This window comes from Vulpes vulpes, chromosome 16 (assembly GCF_048418805.1).
Source record: "Vulpes vulpes isolate BD-2025 chromosome 16, VulVul3, whole genome shotgun sequence".
Taxonomy (NCBI): domain Eukaryota; kingdom Metazoa; phylum Chordata; class Mammalia; order Carnivora; family Canidae; genus Vulpes; species Vulpes vulpes.
Window position 1 is genome coordinate 21,333,403 of NC_132795.1, and position 20,940 is coordinate 21,354,342.

At 36.7% G+C, this 20,940-nt stretch overlaps 1 protein-coding gene and 1 pseudogene across 9 annotated transcripts in view; one reads left to right on the forward strand and one right to left on the reverse strand.

The window, feature by feature from the left end:
• The window catches only part of SGO2 (shugoshin 2), a 57,020-nt gene that overhangs the window by 19,583 nt on the left and 16,497 nt on the right, over positions 1-20,940 (reverse strand). For 5 of the 9 annotated variants that reach the window (XM_026002589.2, XM_072742815.1, XM_072742816.1 and 2 more), the window contains exons 2-5: positions 16,360-16,494; positions 14,731-14,906; positions 13,888-13,965; positions 4,792-4,877 (exon numbers count right to left, since the gene is read on the reverse strand). In XM_026002589.2, coding sequence (XP_025858374.2) covers positions 4,792-4,877; positions 13,888-13,965; positions 14,731-14,906; positions 16,360-16,492 — 473 coding nt within the window. In that variant the 5' untranslated portion in view covers positions 16,493-16,494. The remainder of the gene's footprint in view (positions 1-4,791; positions 4,878-13,887; positions 13,966-14,730; positions 14,907-16,359; positions 16,495-20,940) is intronic. The other 4 variants (XM_072742820.1, XM_072742821.1, XM_072742822.1 and 1 more) reach the window with 2 other exon arrangements.
• LOC112922887 (heterogeneous nuclear ribonucleoprotein A1-like) lies at positions 979-2,366 on the forward strand (annotated as a pseudogene).

Below are 20,940 nucleotides of genomic sequence, written 5' to 3' on the forward strand. Positions count from 1 at the left end.
TAAAAAGAACTTATATGCATTTTAAATTAACAGAATTTAAAAGTAAAGTTATAGAAAACCAGAGAAATGCTGTATCAGACAAGTAGACTTAAAGCAAGAATCATTTCTAGAAGTAATTCATATTGATAAAACAAGTCATCAGGAAAACAAATTAATCCTAAACTTTTTAAAAGATTTTATTTATTTATTCATGAGAGACACAGAGAGAGAGAGGCAGAGACATAGGCAGAGAGAGAAGCAGGCTCCTTGCAGGGAGCTTGATGTAGGACTTGATTCCCGGGCCCTGGGATCACCTGAGCCAAAGGCAGATGCTTAACCACTGAATGACCCAGGCATCCCTCAATCCTAAACTTAAATGTGTTTACTAAGAACTTTGAAACACGTAAAGCAAAAACTGACAAAACTAAAAGGAGAAATACATGAATCCATAATCATAGTGGCAGACTTTAATGCATTTCTATCAGTAGCTTATAGAAGAGATGACAGAAGAAGGGTATGGAAATTTCGAACAATATAATCCATAAACTTGACACAACTGATACAAAGTACTGTATCCAACAACCACAAAATACGTATTCTTTTTATGTGTACCCAAAATATTTACCAAGTTAGACCAAGCAGTGTCCTAATGCAAATATTAATATATTTCAAAAGATTAAAATCATTTGATTCATGTTCCATAACTACAATGGACATCAGCTAGAAATCAGCAAAAAAAAGTAATTAGAAAAAAAATATCCAGCTGATTGGAAATTTAATATGCTTGTTAATGATCCATGATTCAAAGAATATATCAGAATAGAAAGTAGAAAATATTTTTAACTCAATGGTAATAAGGATATGGCACATCAAAAATTGTGTGGTGCAGCTAAATAAGCCCTTAAAAATAGTTTTGAAGAAACGTTCGTTAGATTACTCCTTTCTGCCCCTGGACGCCGCGGAGTAGGCATCGTTAAAGTCTCCCCTCCCACTGCCGTCATGTCTAAGTCAGAGTCTCCCTAAGAGCCCGAGCAGCTGCGGAAGCTCTTCATTGGAGGTTTGAGCTTCGAAACAACCGATGAGAGTCTGAGGAGCCATTTTGAGCAATGGGGGACGCTTACGGACTGTGTGGTAATGAGAGACCCCAACACCAAGTGCTCCAGAGGCTTTGGGTTCGTCACGTAGGCCACCGTGGAGGAGGTGGACGCGGCCATGAACGCTGGGCCGCACAAGGTGGACGGAAGAGTCGTGGAACCAAAGAGGGCTGTCTCCCGAGAAGATTCTCAAAGACCCGGTGCCCACTTAACTGTGAAAAAGATTTTTGTCGGTGGCATTAAAGAAGACACTGAAGAACATCATCTAAGAGATTATTTTGAACAGTATGGGAAAATTGAAGTGATTGAGATCATGACTGACCGAGGCAGTGGCAAAAAGAGAGGTTTTGCTTTTTTGACCTTTGACGACCACGGCTCTGTAGACAAGATTGTCATTCAAAAATACCATACTGTGAATGGCCACAACTGTGAAGTAAGGAAAGCCCTATCGAAGCAAGAGATGGCTAGTGCTTCATCCAGCCAAAGAGGCCGAAGTGGTTCTGGAAACTTTGGTGGTGGTGGTGGAGGTGGTTTTGGTGGGAATGACAACTTTGGTCGTGGAGGGAACTTCAGTGGTCGAGGTGGCTTCGGTGGCAGTGGGAATGGCTATAACAGATTTGGTAATGATGGTGGTTATGGAGGAGGCGGCCCTGGTTACTCTGGAGGAAGCAGAGGCTATGGAAGTGGTGGACAGGGTTATGGAAACCAGGGCAGTGGCTATGGCGGGAGTGGGAGCTATGACAGCTATAACAACGGAGGAGGCGGAGGCGGATATGGCGGTGGTAGTGGAAGCAACTTTGGAGGTGGCGGAAGCTATAACGATTTTGGCAATTACAACAATCAATCCTCAAATTTTGGACCCATGAAAGGAGGAAATTTTGGAGGCAGAAGCTCTGGCCCCTATGGTGGTGGAGGCCAATACTTTGCCAAACCACGAAACCAAGGTGGCTATGGCGGTTCCAGCAGCAGCAGCAGCTATGGCAGTGGCAGAAGGTTTTAATTACTGCCAGGAAACAAAGCTTAGCAGGAGAGGAGAGCCAGAGAAGTGACAGGGAAGCTACAGGTTACAACAGATTTGTGAACTCAGCCAAGCACAGTGGTGGCAGGGCCTAGCTGCTACAAAGAAGACATGTTTTAGACAATACTCATGTGTATGGGCAAAAAACTCGAGTACTGTATTTGTGACTAACTGTATTAACAGGTTATTTTAGTTTCTGTTCTGTGGAAAGTGTAAAGCATTCCAACAAAGGGTTTTAATGTAGATTTTTTTTTTGCACCCATGCTATTGATTGCTAAATGTAATAGTCTGATCATGACGCTGAATAAGTGTGTCTTTAAAAAAAAATTTTTTTTGAAAAGAAAGGCTAAAAATTAATAATTTAAACTAGCTCAAGAAACAAATAATAGCAGTAATAATAAAACTTTTAAATTGAAAAGAAAGAAAAAGCACGCAAAAAAAAAAAAAAAGAAAAAGAAAAACAGAAAGAAATAATAGAGCAGATTAAATGCAACAGGAAACAAATGTTAAAAAGAAAGATTTACATAGTCCAAAAAAGGATTCATTTTGCATAGATGAATAAAACTAATAAATCCCTAGAACACAACTCATCAAGAAAATATTGATAAAATACACTCAATATTAAGAAAGAAAAAGAGAACATCTCTACATACTCTACTAACATTTAAGATGTAACTAGAGGAATTATAAACAATTAGATGCTAATAATTTGATATTTTAGATAAAATGGAAAAACTGAGAAAAAACAAACTTGACACAAGAAAAAATAGAAAATCAGAATATTCCTGTATCTATTAAAATAGGATATAATAAAAAAAACCTTTCCACAAGAAAACCTAAAGGCCTGGATAATTTCTCCCCAACACTTAAAGGAAAAAAATATATTTACACAAATACTTATAGAAAATAAAAAATAAGTGCACTTATCAATTCATTTACTATGACCAGCATAATAAATACCAGGATTTGACAAATTATTTTAATAATGAAATATTATAAAACATCTTTATTATTAACATACAAGGAAAAATACTTTAAAAATAATCAAGTATCTCTATGTCTCTCAGGAATGGATAAATAAATCTTTAACAAAAAATAATAATCAAGTAAAATTTAGTGATATATAAAGGATGTATCATTAGGAGCAGTTCACTGTAGAACTGTAATATTGATTTAATATTTAAATATCAATCCTTAAAATTCATTATATTAATAGAAAAAATATTAAAAATAATAGAAAAGAGAAAAAAGTAATATGGTCTTGATAGGACATAAGAAGCATTTGATAAAATTAAAAAGCCATTCATGAAAACTAGGAGTACAAAGGAAGTTTTCAATCTGTTAAGAAGAATCTACAAAACACCAAAGGCAAACATAACATTAGATAAGGCAAACACAATAAGGATACCCATCATTACTACTTTTATTCATTATTGAACAAAAAATAGTCACTGCAATAAGGTAAGAAAAAAATTAAAGGCCTACAAACTGAAGGGGAGAAGGGGAAATTGTCCTATTTCTAAATAATAAAATTACATTCATAGAAAATGGGGAAAAAAACTACAGATAAACTATTAAAATTAATAGCAAGGTCATTGGAAACAAGGTCAATATTTAAACATCAATTGTATTTCTACATACTAGCATCAAGAAGAAAATGAAATTAAAAAAAAAAAAAAAAAAGAAGAAAATGAAATTTAAAAACAATATCATTCAGAATACCATTAAACATCTAATAAGTAAGAAAAATCTAAGATGTGCAATAACTATTCAGTAAAACAGAGAAAATCCATAATATCTAAATAATATACCATGTTCACTGATAGAACACTCAATTTTATAATGATTTATAATCAAATTAATCAAGAAATGGTCATTTTGGTCAGGAGAATAGCGATGGTCAAAGTTAATTTTAAAGCTCGGAGCAGGAGTGCCTGGGTGGCTCAGTTGGTTAAGCGTCTGCCTTCAGCTCAGGTCATGATCCCAGGATCCTGGGACTGAGCCCTGGGACTGAGCCCTGAGCAGGGAGCCTGATTCTTCCTCTCCCTCTGCCTGCCACTCCCCCTGCTTGTGCTCTCTCTCTCTATCAAATAAATAAAAATCTTTTTTAAAAAAAAATAGATGAAGCTTGGAGCAGTATGCAAGATAATAAAGATAGAAATAGTTATCAGATTTACCCAGCAGAAGACATGATGCCAGTGGGGACCTAGGGGAAAAGAAAAAAAAGAACCAAAGAGTACCAGCATACTACACATGCTTGTGGTTATTGAATTGATGCATAAGTCTCTTTGGAACCCTGGAGATATAACCTGTACCAAGAACTACAGATCATCTCATTCCTACTTTACTAGGCAACCACAGGTTGATGAAACCCAAACACTGTAACACACAAATAATGAATGTGCTATATAAAAATCTAAACCCTCTGAACCAGTATAATTCAAACCCATGAAACTAAAGGTTCACTTTTGCCTCTTTCTTCTCTAGAGTCTATGGGAAAACTGAATATTATTTCAGTTCTATTAGACTATGTCTCCAATTTCTTTTACTGGTACAATGTTAACAAGAAACTGGTACAACGTTAACAAGTATTTCGTTATTTACTTTGAAATGTTTTTCTCTGTTTCAAGAAAGAAGACCAAATAAAAACTGTGCAAAGCATTATCTAGGCAAGTATTTAACTAAGTTTGAAGCAATTACCTTGCAAATGGAAGACGTACCAACTTGCACTGTTTACTAACCCGTTTCTTCTTGATACTTGACAGTAGAAAGGGACTCTGATGAAACTATTTTGAAAAAAAAAAAAGAAAATGAAAAATAATTTCTAATCTCATTTAATTTTTACTATACCAGATTTACAAGTATACCAATAGTAATAGAACAATTCTTCCATTAGTTTTCAATAGTTGAATGAGAATAATGCAGTAAGATTAAACATAGTTTATCCTTTATCATGCCCTCAAAGATAATCATTACTAATATTTTGATATATAAACTCCCAAACTGTCTTCTCTGTATATGAATAAATATGTGTATATCTGCACATATATATCTCTACATAAATACTCAATATGTTCATGTCTACATATGTATTATGTATAATTGCATTTTATAATCTACATTTTAATGATCTTTTAAAACTAAAAGTCTAGGTGATTTTATTTTATTTTTTATTTTTTTTAAAGATTTTATTTATTTATTTATGAGAGACAGGCAGAGACACAGGCAGAGGGAGAAGCAGACTCCATGCAGGGAGCCTGATGTGGGATTTGATCCCAGGACTCAAGGATCATGCCCTGGGCCAAAGGCAGGCGCCAAACCGCTGAGCCACCCAGAGATCCCAATCTAGGTGATTTTAATGTATCTTTTAGGGTTTTTTTTAATCTATACTTTTGAAATTTTCTCACACTTTTTTTTTTTTAAGATTTTATTTATTTATTCATGAGAGACACACAGAGAGAGAGAGAGAGGCAGAGACACAGACAGAGGAGAAGCAGGCTCTATGCAGGGAGCCTGATGCAGGACTTGATCCGAGGTGTCCAAATCAGGCCCTGGGCTGAAGGTGGCGCTAAACCGCTGAGCCACCAGGGCTGCCCCTCTCACACATTTTTTGAACATGTTTTAACTATTTATATTTAATAAAGACTGTAAAATTAGGCAACACACAACCATGTTTTCTTATTACACTGCTAACCTGTAATAGAAACAGGAGTATGGCCAAGTTGACAAGCTAATTTTAAAATTTAAATGGAAATACAAAGGACCCAGAATAGCTACAACTTTGAAAAAAGAACAAAGTTGGAGGGCTATGATAATTAAGACAGTATAATATTAGCGTAAAGACAGACAAACAGATCAATGAAATACAACAGAGTCCAGAAACAGACCCACACACATTTTGTCAATTAATTTTTGACAAACATGCAAAAGCCAAATGGAGAGCCTAGACTTCCGTGTTCACCAGGTTATAACCAGGCAACTCTCCTTCAAACTGGGAATACTGTCAGAAAAGGCCAAGAAGAGAGGTGGAACAGCTCAGCAGTAAGAAGGATACCCCCAACACTGTTGGAGAATACATGGGGACTCTAGACTTTCATTCTTACCAGGTAGTAACAAGAAGTCCCTCTTCTTCTCCTCTAGGGTGGTGACAGAAAGGTCTAGTAGAAAGTTAGGATTTTCACCACTCTTCAATGGTAACAATCTCCCCCCTTCCTAATTCCCACAATCCTGCTGTCATTGGAAGCCATAAAGTCATGAGGCATCCCTGCTCTGTTCATCCAAGGTGGTGTCTGAACTCCCTGCTCCATCCATCACCAGGGTGACAACAGAAGCTGAGTAGAGACCCTAAACTTTGACCCCCTCCAACTTGGCAGTAGGTGGCACTTTGCCACTGGCATGGTACCAGAGGGAGCCTGCTTAAACAGAAGATTTAAATAAGATCTGGAGATTCATAATACATGACCTAAATGCCCAAGATATAATATAAAATAACTTACTAGACAAAGAATTAGGAAAAGGCTTAAATATGAAAATTCTAAATGTGAACATGAAAAGACAATCAGCAAACACCAACACCAAGATGACACAGAAGCTAGAATTACCTAACAAGGATTTTTTTTTTTAGTTTTTAAAGATTTTATTTATTTATTCATGAGAGACACAGAGAGGCAGAGACACAGGCAGAGAGAGAAGCAAGCTCCTCACAGGAAGCCCAATACAGGACTTGATCCCAGAACCCCAGGATCATGCCCTAAGCCAAAGACAGACGCTCAACCACTGAGCCACCAAGGCATCCCTCTAACAAGGATTTTAAAGCAGCCATCATAAAAATGCTTTAATAAGAAATCACTAACTTGCTTACATGAAAAAAAAAAAAAAATCTCAGCAAAGAAACAGAAAGTCTTAGCAAATAAAGATAAAAGAAGCAAATGGGAATTTAGAACTGAAAAATACAATAACCAAAATAAATTAAAAACTCAATGACTCAAACTCAGAGCGGGGAGAAAAATCTGTGAACCTGAAGATAAAGCAACAGAAAGCACCCAATCTAAGCAACAGAGAAGATACTGAAAAATAATTACGAGGATTAGGGATTTATGGAATTCTAACAAAAGATGTTAGAACTCATGTCACTGAAGTTCCAGGAAGGAGATAAAGAGGGAAGACCTGACAAAGTTTTAGAAAAATAATGGCTGGGCAGCCCCCGTGGTGCAGCGGTTTAGCGCTGCGTGCAGCCCAGGGCGTGATCCTGGAGACCCTGGATGGAGTTCCACGTCAGGCTCTCTGTATGATGCCTGCTTCTCCCTCTGCCTGTGTCTCTGCCTCTCTCTCTGTCTCTATGAATAAATAAAAATAAAATCTTTTTTTTAAAAAAAAAAAAGAAAAATAATGGCTGAAAATCCCCCACACATGGCAAAAGAAACCAATATGCATATTCGAGCTGTGTGAACCCCCAAAATGGATAAACTCCAAGAACTCCATGCCAGGATATATTTTCCAAAACTAAAGACAAAATTCTTCAGAGCAATGTGATAAAAATGGTACCTTTCTACAGAATTAAGAATAAAAAAATAGGGGCATCTGATCTGCATTTGGCTCAAGTCATGATCTTGGGGTCCTGGGACTGAGTCCCACATCAGGCTCCCCAGAGGGAGCCTGCTTCTCCCTCTGCCTATGTCTCTGCCCCTCTCTCTCTGTCTCTCATAAATAAATAAATAAAGTCTTAAAAAAAAAAAAAAGAATAAAAAAATAAGCATCTGCCTTAAAGAAGTAACAATAAAATAAACCACAGGAAAGGAGAAATTACTACTAAAGACAGAAGCAAAAATTAGTTAAGTCTGAAACACTAAATTAGAATTAAATTAGAATTAAAAATTAAAAACCCAGAAGATGGTTCTTTTAAAGGAAAAAGAAAAATAGAGAAACAACAATTACCTAACGTGGTGGGGCAAAAAAATAAAAGAAAAGCCCAAATACATAAAATTAGTCAACTGGGAAAATATACCACAGACAAAATTTTTAAATGACAGACTATTAAAAAAAAAAAAAAAAAAAGACAGACTATTTTGGTCAACTCTGTGCAAATCAATTTGAAAACATGAATGAAAAAATTACTTTTAAGGAAATACAATTCAACAAAACTGACCACAAAAGATAGAAATTTTCCTAAGCAAACCCATATCCACAAAGAAATAAAGTAAACAAAGAATGACCATTTCTACCAAGCAAGACCCAGGTTTCACAGAAGAATTCTAGGAAGTTAGGACACCTGGGTGGCTCAGCGGTTAAGCGTCTGCCTTCAGCTCAGGGTGTGATCCTGTGGTCCCGGGATTGAGTCCCACATCGGGCTCCCTGCCTGGAGCCTGCTTCTCCCTCTGCCTGTGTCTCTGCCTCTCTGTGTGTCTCTCATGAACAAATAAATATTAAAAGAACAAAACAAAAAAAAGAACTCTAGGAAGCATTTAAAGAAAAAATAATTCTAATACTATGTCATTTTTCTAGATCACAAGAAAAGGAAATTATCCAAATTCTTTTTATGAGTTCCGTATTTATAATATTTTTATCAATGTCTAAAGACTATATAAAAAGAAAACCTCAAATTGAACACCAATAAATGAAGTGGTAAAATAAAAAAAAAAAGAAAAAAAAAAAGAAAACCTCAATTATAAATAATAAGAAAGAAATTCCTAACAAAATACTGGTGAAAAGAATTTAGGAGCATATTAAATCATTTCTGAAATTTATTCCATAATTGCTAAATTAGGAAAGGTATTAAAGTAAATCATCATATTAATACACGTAAAAATAAAGACCACATGATTATCACTATAGATGCTAAAAAAGTATTTCATATTATTTTTTTATTTAAAAAACTAAATAACAGAAGTATTATACGATAAATATGATGTACATTACCCTTAAGAAAAAAAAAACAGGATCATTCCTAATTGGGAAACATTATCCAACATTTTATTAAAATTTATTGCTTTCTAGTATGTTCTAGACATTGGTGTGATATAGACAAAAATCCTGTACTCAAGAACTTTATGCTCTGGGGAGCTGAATAAAAAAATTATATGTCATATAGTAATTAAGTGGTAAGGAGAAAAATTAAAGCAGAGAAGCAGAGTATGAAATGTTGGGCAGGTTTGGGGAAGGATTTAGATTTATACAAGGTTGCCAGGGAAGGCTTACCTAACATCACTGAAGTAAGGAGTAGGCCATAAGAAGGTACAACAAGTCCAAAGGCCCTGAGGTGGCAGCTTGCCTATGTTTGAGAAGTGGAAAGAGGCCTGCGGATTGGAGATGTTAAAGAGTAGAAGGATCTGAGTAGTCAATAAGGTGAGAGAAAGAACACAAGTTTCAGTTTTCAGACAATAACAGCAATAGATGACATGGGAAGCCACTGGAGAGTTTTCAGGAGAGACTAATGTTTTTAATAGGCTCTCTCTGGTTGCTATACTGGGAGGCAAATATAGAGGCAAGAGCAGAAGCAAGAAGCCCAAGTTGGGATGCCACTCCAAGAACTCGGGTAAGAGAGAGCAGTGGGTTGGATGAGTGGTGAACATCAGGGTTACATGAGAAGTGGTAAAACTCTGCACTGATTTTTAGGGCAGCACTAAAAGGAGTTGCTAAAAGGATCCAATATGGGGTGTGAGGAAAAAATAGGAAAACAGATTTGCAATTATCTGAGATGAAGAACCCAAAAGGACCTGGTTTGGTGGCAAATGTAAAATTTAAGATGCCTCTCAGACATCCAAAGAGAAATGCCAAATAGGTAGTTGGCTGGGTGTTCTCTGGAATTCAGAGGAGATCGCCAGGCTACAAGTATAAATTTGAGAGTCATGGGTATTTAACAATAATTAAATCCATGAGAATGAATGAATCATTTAGGGAACAAGTGTAAATAGAAGAGAGAAAGAAGTCCAAGAACTGAGTTCTGGGGTACCCAAAATAAAGAGGAACCAGCAAACAGACTAAAAAAGAATCAGAAAGGTGAAAAGAAACTTAGGAGAGTGTAGTATTGTAAAAGTCACGTGTAGGCCAGCATAAGGACCAAGAAATATCTAGGTTTTGGATACAGAGATCAATTTGCAGAAGAGCACTTTAAGTGGAATGGTGGTAAAACCCCAATTAGTGTGGGTTCAAGAGAAACCAGAGACAGTGTGAACAATTCTCTCAAAGAGTTTTGTTATAAAGGAAAAAAATGAGAGAGTAGCTAGGGGTAGGGGATTTATCTGAGTAAGAGGTTTCTTTTTTTTTTTTAAAGATGGGAGCTAGGAGACAACATTTTTGCATGGGAATAATCCAGAAGGGAGGGAAAAAACTAACAATGCAAGAGCAAAAGGCATTCTACATTAATGTCAAGCCAAAGACAGCAAAAGACAACCCAAGTGTCCAACCCAGAGTCTAGTTAAATAGTTTAGAAGTCCATTCTAGATCTATCTTAAGGAGCACTATAAAAGAATGAGGAAGCACTCCTTGTAATCATATGGAGAGATCTTCAAGATATGTCACATTAAAAAAAGCAAGGTATAGAACAATTAGAGATAGTATATTATCTTTTGCGTAAAAAAGAAAATTAAGAAAATATTTATGTTTTTGTTTTAATACAAAGAAACAAAGCAGTTCCCTGTATGAGTATGAGGAGATAAAATGAGAAAGAAGAAAGCAGCTACAAGCAGAACAGAAGCATATATAAGCCTTCATTCTATACTTGGCTATATATTGTTCTATTAGAATGTCTACATTCTAATGTAGACATCCTAACATCCTCTCCTTCAACTAAAAAGAAAAGGAATTCAAATCTCAAAACCTGATGTGCAAGTTAGTCTGTTAAACAGTAAGTCTAAGAAAGTAGACAACAAAGTTGTATGCTGTCCTTTCATCTTCCAGCTTCTGCGTTTACTCTCCTTTACTTCTCCTAAATCCAGATGCTGATCTCAGCCCTCTTCGAGCACTCCAAAGAGAACACAAAAAGCATCTGGCAATTATGTTGACTTTATTAAAGATTTTTTTTTAAAGAACCAGTGGGAGGAAGGAGCTTTATATCACATAACTCACTAATTAATTAACTTCTTTCTCTTACTCTCCAAGTCAATTCTTGTACTAACTCTACACTCCCCACTGCTATGTCTGATTCTAGTCTTAGTAACTTATTCAGGGCAATTTGATTCAGCCCTGCAAGCTGATCAGCAAAACAGACCCCCTCCCTGACTTTCCCTACCCACCCACTCAGTGAAAAGCATCTCTTCTCCTTAGAGGGTACTAAATGTATAAGGCCTATCTCTGCTCACCGGTTGTACTGACATCAAATTTATAATAACACTAGTAAATATACAACCTGTGGATATTCTTCTACAGGAACATTTATACAAATCCTTTCTTTATCCAAATGTGGATTAAGTTTGGTGATAGTACACACTCTTTGGTTAGCTTTTATAAAACTCTCAAAGGAGCTAAACACTGATCATATAGGTTGAAAGAGTTCCTATCTTCTAACTATAAAGACTATGCAGGGATCCCTGGGTGGCGCAGCGGTTTGGCGCCTGCCTTTGGCCCAGGGCGCGATCCTGGAGACCCGGGATCGAATCCCACGTCGGGCTCCCGGTGCATGGAGCCTGCTTCTCCCTCTGCCTGTGTCTCTGCCTCTCTCTCTCTCTCTCTGTGACTATCATAAATAAAAAAAAAAATAAAAAAATAAAAAATAAAAAAAAAAAAAGACTATGCATTAGGAGCCTTAAGAAGGACTTTTATAAGTTTTTAAAAGAAGAGATTTGCAGGAAATTTAGAAAAAAAACAGGAAGATACACACACAATAATTAAAAAAGTAATGACACCTAATATTTATTACACTCTTCCTATTGCCAGGACACATGCTAGCCACATTTAACATTACACTAATTCTTCGTTAGGTATACTACTATTATCCTCATCATGCAGAAGAGGACACTAAGGTTCAGATAGCTAAAGGCCAAGATCACAGGACCAGGAAGTAACAGAGCTGGGATCGAAATACTACGGGCAAACTCATTTAAAAGCTGCCCTCTGGGCAGCCCGGGTGGCTCAGCGGTTTAGTGCTGCCTTTAGCCCAGGGCCTGATCCTGGAGACTGGGGATCGAGTCCCACATCCGGCTCCCTGCATGGAGCCTGCTTCTCCTTCTGCCTATGTCTCTGCCTCATTCTCTCTCTCTCTCTCTCTGTCTCTCGTGAATAAATAAATAAAATCTTTAAAGAAAATAAATAAAGTAAAAGCTGTCCTCTAAAGCACTCAAGTGCCTCCAGAATCTATCAAGAAATTTACCTAAATTGAGACTTTACTAACCTTTCTTCAGGTTTATTATGTATATTTTGTCTTCTCATTATTAATTCATAGCAATTATTTTCCCTATTTAGATAACTGATTTAATTTCACTAATATTTGGCCCTTTTCCCTTCCTGATTTTTCTAGTGATTTGATTTTCCTCATAATAGATTATAAGAGATATTAATATTAATATTAATATTTATTAATGCTTTGGGGCACCTGGGTGGCTTAGTCAGTTGAGTGTCTGTCTTCTGTTTAGGTCATGATCCTGAGGTCCTGGGGTCCTGGGATAGAGCCCACATCAGGCTCCCTACTCAGTAGGGAGTCTGCTTCTCCCTCTCCCTTTGCCCCCCCCGCCCCCTTGCTCCTGCTCTCTCGCGCTCACTCTCTCAACTAAATAAACAAAATCTCAAAAAGAAAAAAAAAATTATGTGTGTTGTGTGCATATTTTATATATATTTATTTAAAGTTATATATACTTTATCTGCTATATGCTTAATTTTTCCCAGTCTGCCATTGGCCTTTAATTTATATTTTTAGCCTTCTAAAATCTCTTTTGAGAAAATCCATCAATAGTTTCCTATAAAGCTTCTATCTTTCTATGTTTGTTTCTGGGTAAAGGAAGGCCTCTCCTGGGTGCCTAGGTGGTTCAGTCGGTTAAGCATATGCCTTCAGCTCTGGTCATGATCCCCAGGTCCTGGAACTGAGCCCTGTGTTAGGCTCCCTGCTTTTCCCTCTCCCTCTGCTGCTCCCCCTGCTTGGCTCTCTTGGAACAATCTTTCTCTGTCAAATAAATAAATAAATAAATAAAATCTTAAAAAATAAAAGTCTTTCATATCTAACATGAATTTATTTGTAATTTCTTTGTACTTTATAAGATTCCCTTTTTTTATTTAAATCCATCTAGAATTTGGGATGTCTGGGTGGCTCAGTGGTTGAGCATCTGCCTTTGGTTCAGGTCATGATCCAGGGGTTCTGGGATCAAGTCCAGCATCATGCTCCAGCAGGGAGCCTGCTTCTCCTTCCTAGGTCTTTCTGTGTCTCCCACGAATAAATAAATAAAATCTTAAAAAAAAAATATCCATTTAGAATTTATTTTAGAGATTGCTGTATAGTAGGAACTGCCTCTATTTTTTCCCCAAATAGTTTTCAATTGTGCTCATCCTTTTTTTAATAATACAAATTATTTCCTAATTTGAAATACTATGAATACATTCTATGAATGTCTTCTACTTTTTTAAGTTTGGGGGCCATTATGTTCCACTGAACCATCTAATCCTGTGTTACTTCTAATCAAAACCTAATTTTTATATAAAAGTTTTAATAACCAAGTATACCAAATGATAATATGCTGTTAGCCAGTTAAAATTGAACTATCAACATTTCTTCACACAAAGCTTAAAATATGAATCTCCAACCTTGATGCCACTGAATCTCAATTATCCTAAGTAATGCTTAAAAAATACTACTACTTACACATAAACTCTTACCTCAGAAAGAGTGCTCATTTCAATTGCAGTTATCAAGCTATTGTTCATGAGTGCTTCTATTTCTATAAGCTTCTTATTCTGTATGTGTAAAATAAAGACCTCTCTTAATTAAGATTCAGGGTTTATTGTATCATACAATTATGGATATCATCAGCTGAGAAGACTTAGAAAATAACTGAGATCATGCTAAGCTAAAAGATCATGCTAAGCTAAAAGACACACACATTCCTTAACTGCTTTTGAGCTCTCAATTTTAAATTTTCTTATAAACATTCCTCTATCTTCCAATAATAATACATCCCATGGCAAGTAAACATAGTTTGTCAGGCAATTTAACACTCAGGAAGAGATCAATTTTTCCATTTTAAATTAATTTCTGCATTTCAGAGTTAGATCTATGGTTGCGGCCTAGCTGACCATTCTGTGGACAGAGATGGAAATTGGAAGGGAAAGCAACTACTACAATCTTCACTCTATTTTGTGTGTAGCCAAGGGAATGCTAGGGTTAAAAAAAAAAATACAAACACTCTGGGAATTCCCCTCCTTTCATTGGAAGAATTATGCCCATCCTTTTAAAATGTATTAATGCATCAAGATTGGCTAATGATAAACAATCAAATGTCGATCATATTATACTGGTTTGCAGAGCCCTAAGTGCCCATTCAGAATGTAGACTTACAATATCTGTTTTATTACCCATTAAGAGTCTGTCAATTAATATGGCATACTTTCAATAGTTTTTTACAATAATTTGAGATTTGAAAAAATTTTTAGAGCTTCTATAATAATATAGTTAATAATTATTCTATAATTTAGAATTCAAACACAATATAGTTTCCATACCAAATTATTTAGTTTTAGGCGAAGAAATGCGTTCTCAAAATTCAGTTTCTCTACTTCTTTTTGCAATAGCATCTTTTCAGTTGTAATTCTTCGATAATTCTCTTTCTCTCTACTAAGAGCCTGAGCTAATGCTCTGTTGTTGTGCTTTAAAGAAATTTTGAAAATAGAAGAATTGTCTGTAAAAAAATTTTAGAAGTTAATATTGAACTTACATCTTCATAGTTTTTATATCCTTAATGAAACTATTTTAGGTAAAATACAAGTTTTAACTAGGGTTGGTAAACAATAGAATGACAGTCTAGATGTAGTTTTGAAAAAAATGTATCGAGCTTGGATCCACAGAAATAAAAGCTAGACAGAAGAAGAATAAAAGAGCTGTGAGGAATGCAGAATGTTGTAAATACGGAGTCAGGGATAAAGACATCTAGGATAGACACAGTATGCTAGATAATTATACCAGTCACAAAACTCAGTTTGCTACCTGTTGCCCTACTTTCCTTCCTACTTTGACTAGGAGGTAGAATGGAGAAGCTGATTCTAAAGCTCTAACTGGAGTAGGTATTAGGGTAGCCAATCTGTCAAAATTTTAAAGCCAGTTTCTGTGGCTCCAGAACTGAACAAATCAGTTAATGCTCTCAAAGTCCATTTTTCAAAATCTTGAGTGAAAGGGAGCATACTTACTCTAGGGTTGGACAGATCATCTAAACCCTGTGGGATCTTCTATCTCTATTCTAAATATTCAACTCTTATCTCTAGGCATTTACTGCAACCTAAACTTGACCCCTTCCCTTTACAAGCACTATGTAAATATAATTTAAATCAGTAATGTGGGCAGCCCGGGTGGCTCAGTGGTTTAGTGCTGCCTTCGGCCCAGGGCCTAATCCTGGAGACCCAGTCGAGTCCCATGTCGGGCTCCTTGCATGGAGCCTGCTTCTCCCTCTGCCTGTGTCTCTGCCTCTCTCATGAATAAATAAATAAAATCTTTAAAAAAGAAAAGATACGCAGGATGTTAGCAATTTCACAGGGCACACACAGTCACCCTTCACAGGTGCTATATCAGCTGGAAACTTTTCCTACTCTGGGTTACAAACCACGGAGATCATTTTCAGAAGTGATGAGAATTTATCTTGGCAGTTTTTCCTACTTCTTTTTTCCCCTACTTCTGAAACCTTAATTCCAGAATCCATGAAACCCTATCTCCAAATGCTTAGTACCCTCATGAGCTTTAGCTATACAAAAATCATTCACTACAACACTCTATCTGGGCCCACCACATCTAGATTACCCATCATCTTATTGCTACAGCATGCTAGAACAAGGTCACTTTTTTTTAAGCTCTTTTCCAGCAACATCACATGGTATTTTCTTTGTTGTGTAGGAGGTAGCTGCCTTAGGCTACGTCAGCCTTACTGCTGAAAATTCTACTGTCAGCACTGAGGGTAAATCATCATAACCCCTCAATTAACAGGAGTTGAAGGAGACAGGAAAGATTGAATGGACAAAACATCAATTAACAAAAATAATCTTTTTAATAATTTCCATACTCGATAAAATAAAGGACCAAACATTATATCAATTCTCCAGGGGAAAGTAAAAATGTGAGCATACTTTAAAACTAATGGTACTTACTTAGGATTTTTGTTTTGATTTTTGAAGCAAGAGAAACATTCAACTTCCCAGTCTTTGAAATTCTTTTGTCCTTCCCACGTCTGTTAATTCCAGAAGTATAAAGTGAGCCAGTGTCCATCACTGGGTGCTCCATCACTAAAGTAAAATTAAAAAAAGAAAGAAATCAGAGTATTGATTAATAAAAGAAAAAGGGATAACTGATAGTATTTGTAAAAACACTTTGTCTAAATCTGAAAGTATGCATTTAGTCAAAAGTGGTTTAAAGTAGTATCCAAAAAAGGGAAGGACTGTTTTTTCATTCAAACCTATATTATTATATCTATGTATCAGGAGCTAGGTTAGGCACTGGGGACAGAAAACAGAAATATGGTCGTACAGGAATGCATAGTCATGGAATGCAGAGTTCAATGTGGGTACAGATCCTATTTTGATACATTGTAAGAAGTGTAACCTTAGAGAATGCACAGAACAGATAAACCCAATCTTATGGGATTGGGGACTAGCTAATTTGGAGGAATAAGCAGGAGATCTTGAACATGTCTATTTGTCCATTTGAGTTAAGGTCTATTAGACTTTAAACTATTAGACTTTAAACTATTAGACTTTAAAGTCTAATAGTGGAAAGAAGAAGATAATCACATCATACTCGGACAAGAATAACTGATATAATACACAATGCATAAAAGTAATTAAATCTGCCTGGGCAGAGGAAAAGAACCAGAAGGGTTTTATTGAGAAGGTACAGTTGATGCTAAGCTATGTACTTAGACAAGACCAACCTCTGTAAACTCCTATCCCCTCCCCAAGCCTCCTTGCTTCCATTTCAGAGAAACCTGTGCTACCTAACTCCTAATATTCAGCCTCTTTCCACTACCTGCCTAAGTCCACAGGACTAATCTCACTCTCCTCTTTATATCAATCACAGAACCTCCGGACCCCCAAGTCACCCTCATCTCCCTCATCCTAATCCTTCTCCAGCTCCATAGTAGGCTAAAAAATGATACCCCAAAGATATCAGGTCCCAATCCCCATCATTCTAAACCTCATGTAGAAAAAGCGTCTTTACAGATATGTTTACGTTGAGGATCTTGTGATGGGAAGACTGTCCTGGATTCTATCAAGTTAGGCTTCCAAATGCTCTCCATTAGTGTCCATACACTAAGTAGCACTATTTGAGTAACTAAAACAGGGCATAGCAAACTTACTCTGCCCAAACCTGCTTCACTCAGAGCCCTCTCTATTTCAGTTCATGGCAACTCCATCCTTCTAATTGCTCTGGCCAAAAATCTCTCATATCCCAATCAACCTTCACAATACATTAGAATCTGACTGCTTCTCAGTTATCTCTACTACTATCAGCCTAGACCAAGGTGCTGATACACTTTACTTGAATTATTTTAATAGCCTCTTATACTTCTGCTTCCACCGCTGCCCTCACTACAGTGTATTTATTAGTCTACACAATCTAAAAGTCTCCAATGGTTCCCCATTTCTCTCAGAATAAACACTGAAGTCCTTCAATGGTCAAGTCCCTCCATCATCTGCTCTTCTTCCCATTTCTCCAGTTTGAATTTTTCCTTTTGTCTCCCAGCCCATTCCTTCCAGACCACACTGGCCACCAAGCTCTAACTGCTTGGCAGACGGCAGCCATTCTTCAGCTTCAGGTCCTTTCCTTTCTATTGGTCATTCTCTCTACCAAGAAAGCTCTTCCTCCACATACAAAAATGGCAAATTCACTCTCCTCCAAGTCTTTGTTTTTCTAAGTGAGGCCTTTCAAAACTGCAGCTCCTTCCCTTAGCATGTCTGATTACTCTTACCCGTCTCTATTTTTTTCCCATAGCATCTAAATCTCTAATATACTACAGAATTTACTAATTTCCTACCAACTAGAAAGTTCTAGAAAGTCATGGATTTTTTTGTTTTATTCACTGACGTATTTCCCAGCTCACAGACTAGTGCCTGACAAATAATATGAACACAATACATATTTTTTAAGTGAATAAATAAGTCTTAAAAACAAAGAATTTGTCAGGCATCAAGGTTAGAAAGGGTATTCCAGGAAGAAGGAATGGCATGTGTAAATGCATGAAAATGGAAAACTTAAGAAGATGCCAGTGATCTCTTGATGATTGAATGCTTTTACCCTATCTCTGTTTTTCTTAATAGCAAAACTCCTTTAAAGACTTGTCCACACTTGCTGTCTCCAATACATAGGAGGACCTATTCCCTCTTGATCTACTCTAATCAAGTTGTTGCTCTCACCAACATTAATTGATCATTAAAGATACTAAACTGCAATGTTACTAAGTCAGATACAGTAGTCAAGATCCAGTTCTCAATTAATCTATGAATTTAATCATGGTATATGACATCATGTCATTCTCTCTGAAATACCTTTAGTGGGTTTGCAAAATACCACATTCTGCTGGGTTTTTTTCTGCCTCACTGACCACTTCTTCTAAGTCTCTTCTGCTGATTATTCTGTATCTCCCTAACCTTTTACCAATGGAGTACATCAGATCTCAATCCTTAGGTCTCATCATTTTCTATGTAAATATACTCCTGTGAGGGTATCCTCTACTGTTCTGGCCTTTAAATCTAAATGCCAATGACCTGCAAATTTATAACCAAATCAACTGCAGACTTATTTATCCAACTGCCTACTCCTCATCTCTAACTTGGATGTCTAATACGTATCTCAAACTTAACATGTCCTAAACTTACCCCACCCAAACCTGCTCCACTGGGTCTTCTCTATCTCATTTAATAGTAAATCCACCCTTCCACTTGCTCAGCTTGGAACACTTTCTCTCATATCCTACATCCACTCTACCACTAGTCATGCTGGCCCAACTTTCACATGTCCCATTAGGGCCACCTAATCACTCAAGTTGCCACTAGTCATGCTGGCCCAACTTTCACATGTCCCATTAGGGCCACCTAATCACTCAAGTTGCCATTGCCTCTCATGTACGTTATTTTTATAACTACCTAAATGGTGTCCATTTCCACATTCTTCCCTACTATCTATTCTCAATCTAGTAACCAAAATGATCCCTTTAAACCTTATGAAAATTCATGTCACTCCTCTGTTAGAAGCACTCCAGTGGTTTTCCATCTCATTGGAGTAGTCATAATGGCCTGTAAGGTACTATGCCATTTGACACTTCTCCCCTTCCCCATTCCCAATCCAGTACCTATCTGACCTCTTCACCATTCTTTTCCTTTTCTCACTAAGCTCCAGCCACACTAGCTACCTTAGCATACTCCCACTACAGAAACTTTATATTCCTTTTTTCGCCCCTTTGTTTCAACTCTTCCTCCAAATAATTAGTTTACTTACTCAGTGGCTTCAAGTCTACTCAAATGTTACTTTCTTAGCCTTTACAGACCAAACTATTTAAAATTGCACACCCGACCCTATTTCACTTCCTGTATTTTTCATCATTGGCTGATCTAAGATCACATAATTTCCTTATTTTATTCTGTCTTCTCCTACTAAAATGTGTTTCATAAGGGCATGGATTTTTGTCAGGTTTGTTTGCTACTGTCCCTAAGTGTGTCAAGAGTGCCTGGCATATAGTAGCTACTGGATAAACATTTGTAAAACCATGAATAAATGAATACTAAAAACTGACCAATACTGGAATGAGTCTCCTTTGCAAATGTTGAGCAGAAGATAGGGAGATGTCAAGCAAATAATGAGAAGACAGTTTTAGAAGAATTTTTGGCAATGGGGCAGTTTAACTAGAAACCTTACAATGCTAAGGCTCAATGTTTCTTCTAAAAGTTTTGCCAAGGGCAGGCCTGGTGGCCCAGCGGTTTAGCGCCACCTTCAGCGCAGGGCATGATCCTGGAGTCCCATGTTGGGTTCCCTGTATGGAGCCTGCTTCTCCTTCTGCCTGTGTCTCTGCCTCTCTGTCTCTGTGCCCCTCATAAATAAATAAACAAAATCTTAAAAAATAAAATAAATAAAAAATAAATAAAAGTTTTGCCAAAAAGAAAAAAAAAGTAAAATCAAAGATCACATATTCCATAGATAGAAGACAGGCACATACAGAAACTCCCAACAAATGGTTGCATCTCACACCTCTGAAGAGATACTAACATAGAAATCTTGTGTGTCTCCCAAAAAAAAAATCCAGTCTGAAAGATCAAATCTCATTTTACTGAATTGTCCTCCCCATAAGTTGGTTCTTAGTTTCCTAACTTAATAAATGGCACTAGCAATCATCCACCCAAATGCTCAAGCCAGAAAATCAGTGTTCCTTTTAACACTGCCCTGTCACCCTGCACATTAACAGCCCCACAAGTAACACTTAAGGAACCTAGGCAGACCACTGGAGTACCATTCATGGGGGACTAACATCAAAAGTGAGGCGTTATGAACAGCGGTTGAGATTGTGTTGGGAATCCCAGTTTTAACATTTCATAGCTATGTTATCTTAACATCTCTAAGTCTCAACTTTCAGACTTACAAAGTAATAGTAAGAGCATCTCCTTGTAAGGATTAAACAAACCAACAATGTACTAACAGAGTCTAGTACAGGACTAGGCATGTATTTTTTTAAAAGATTTTAT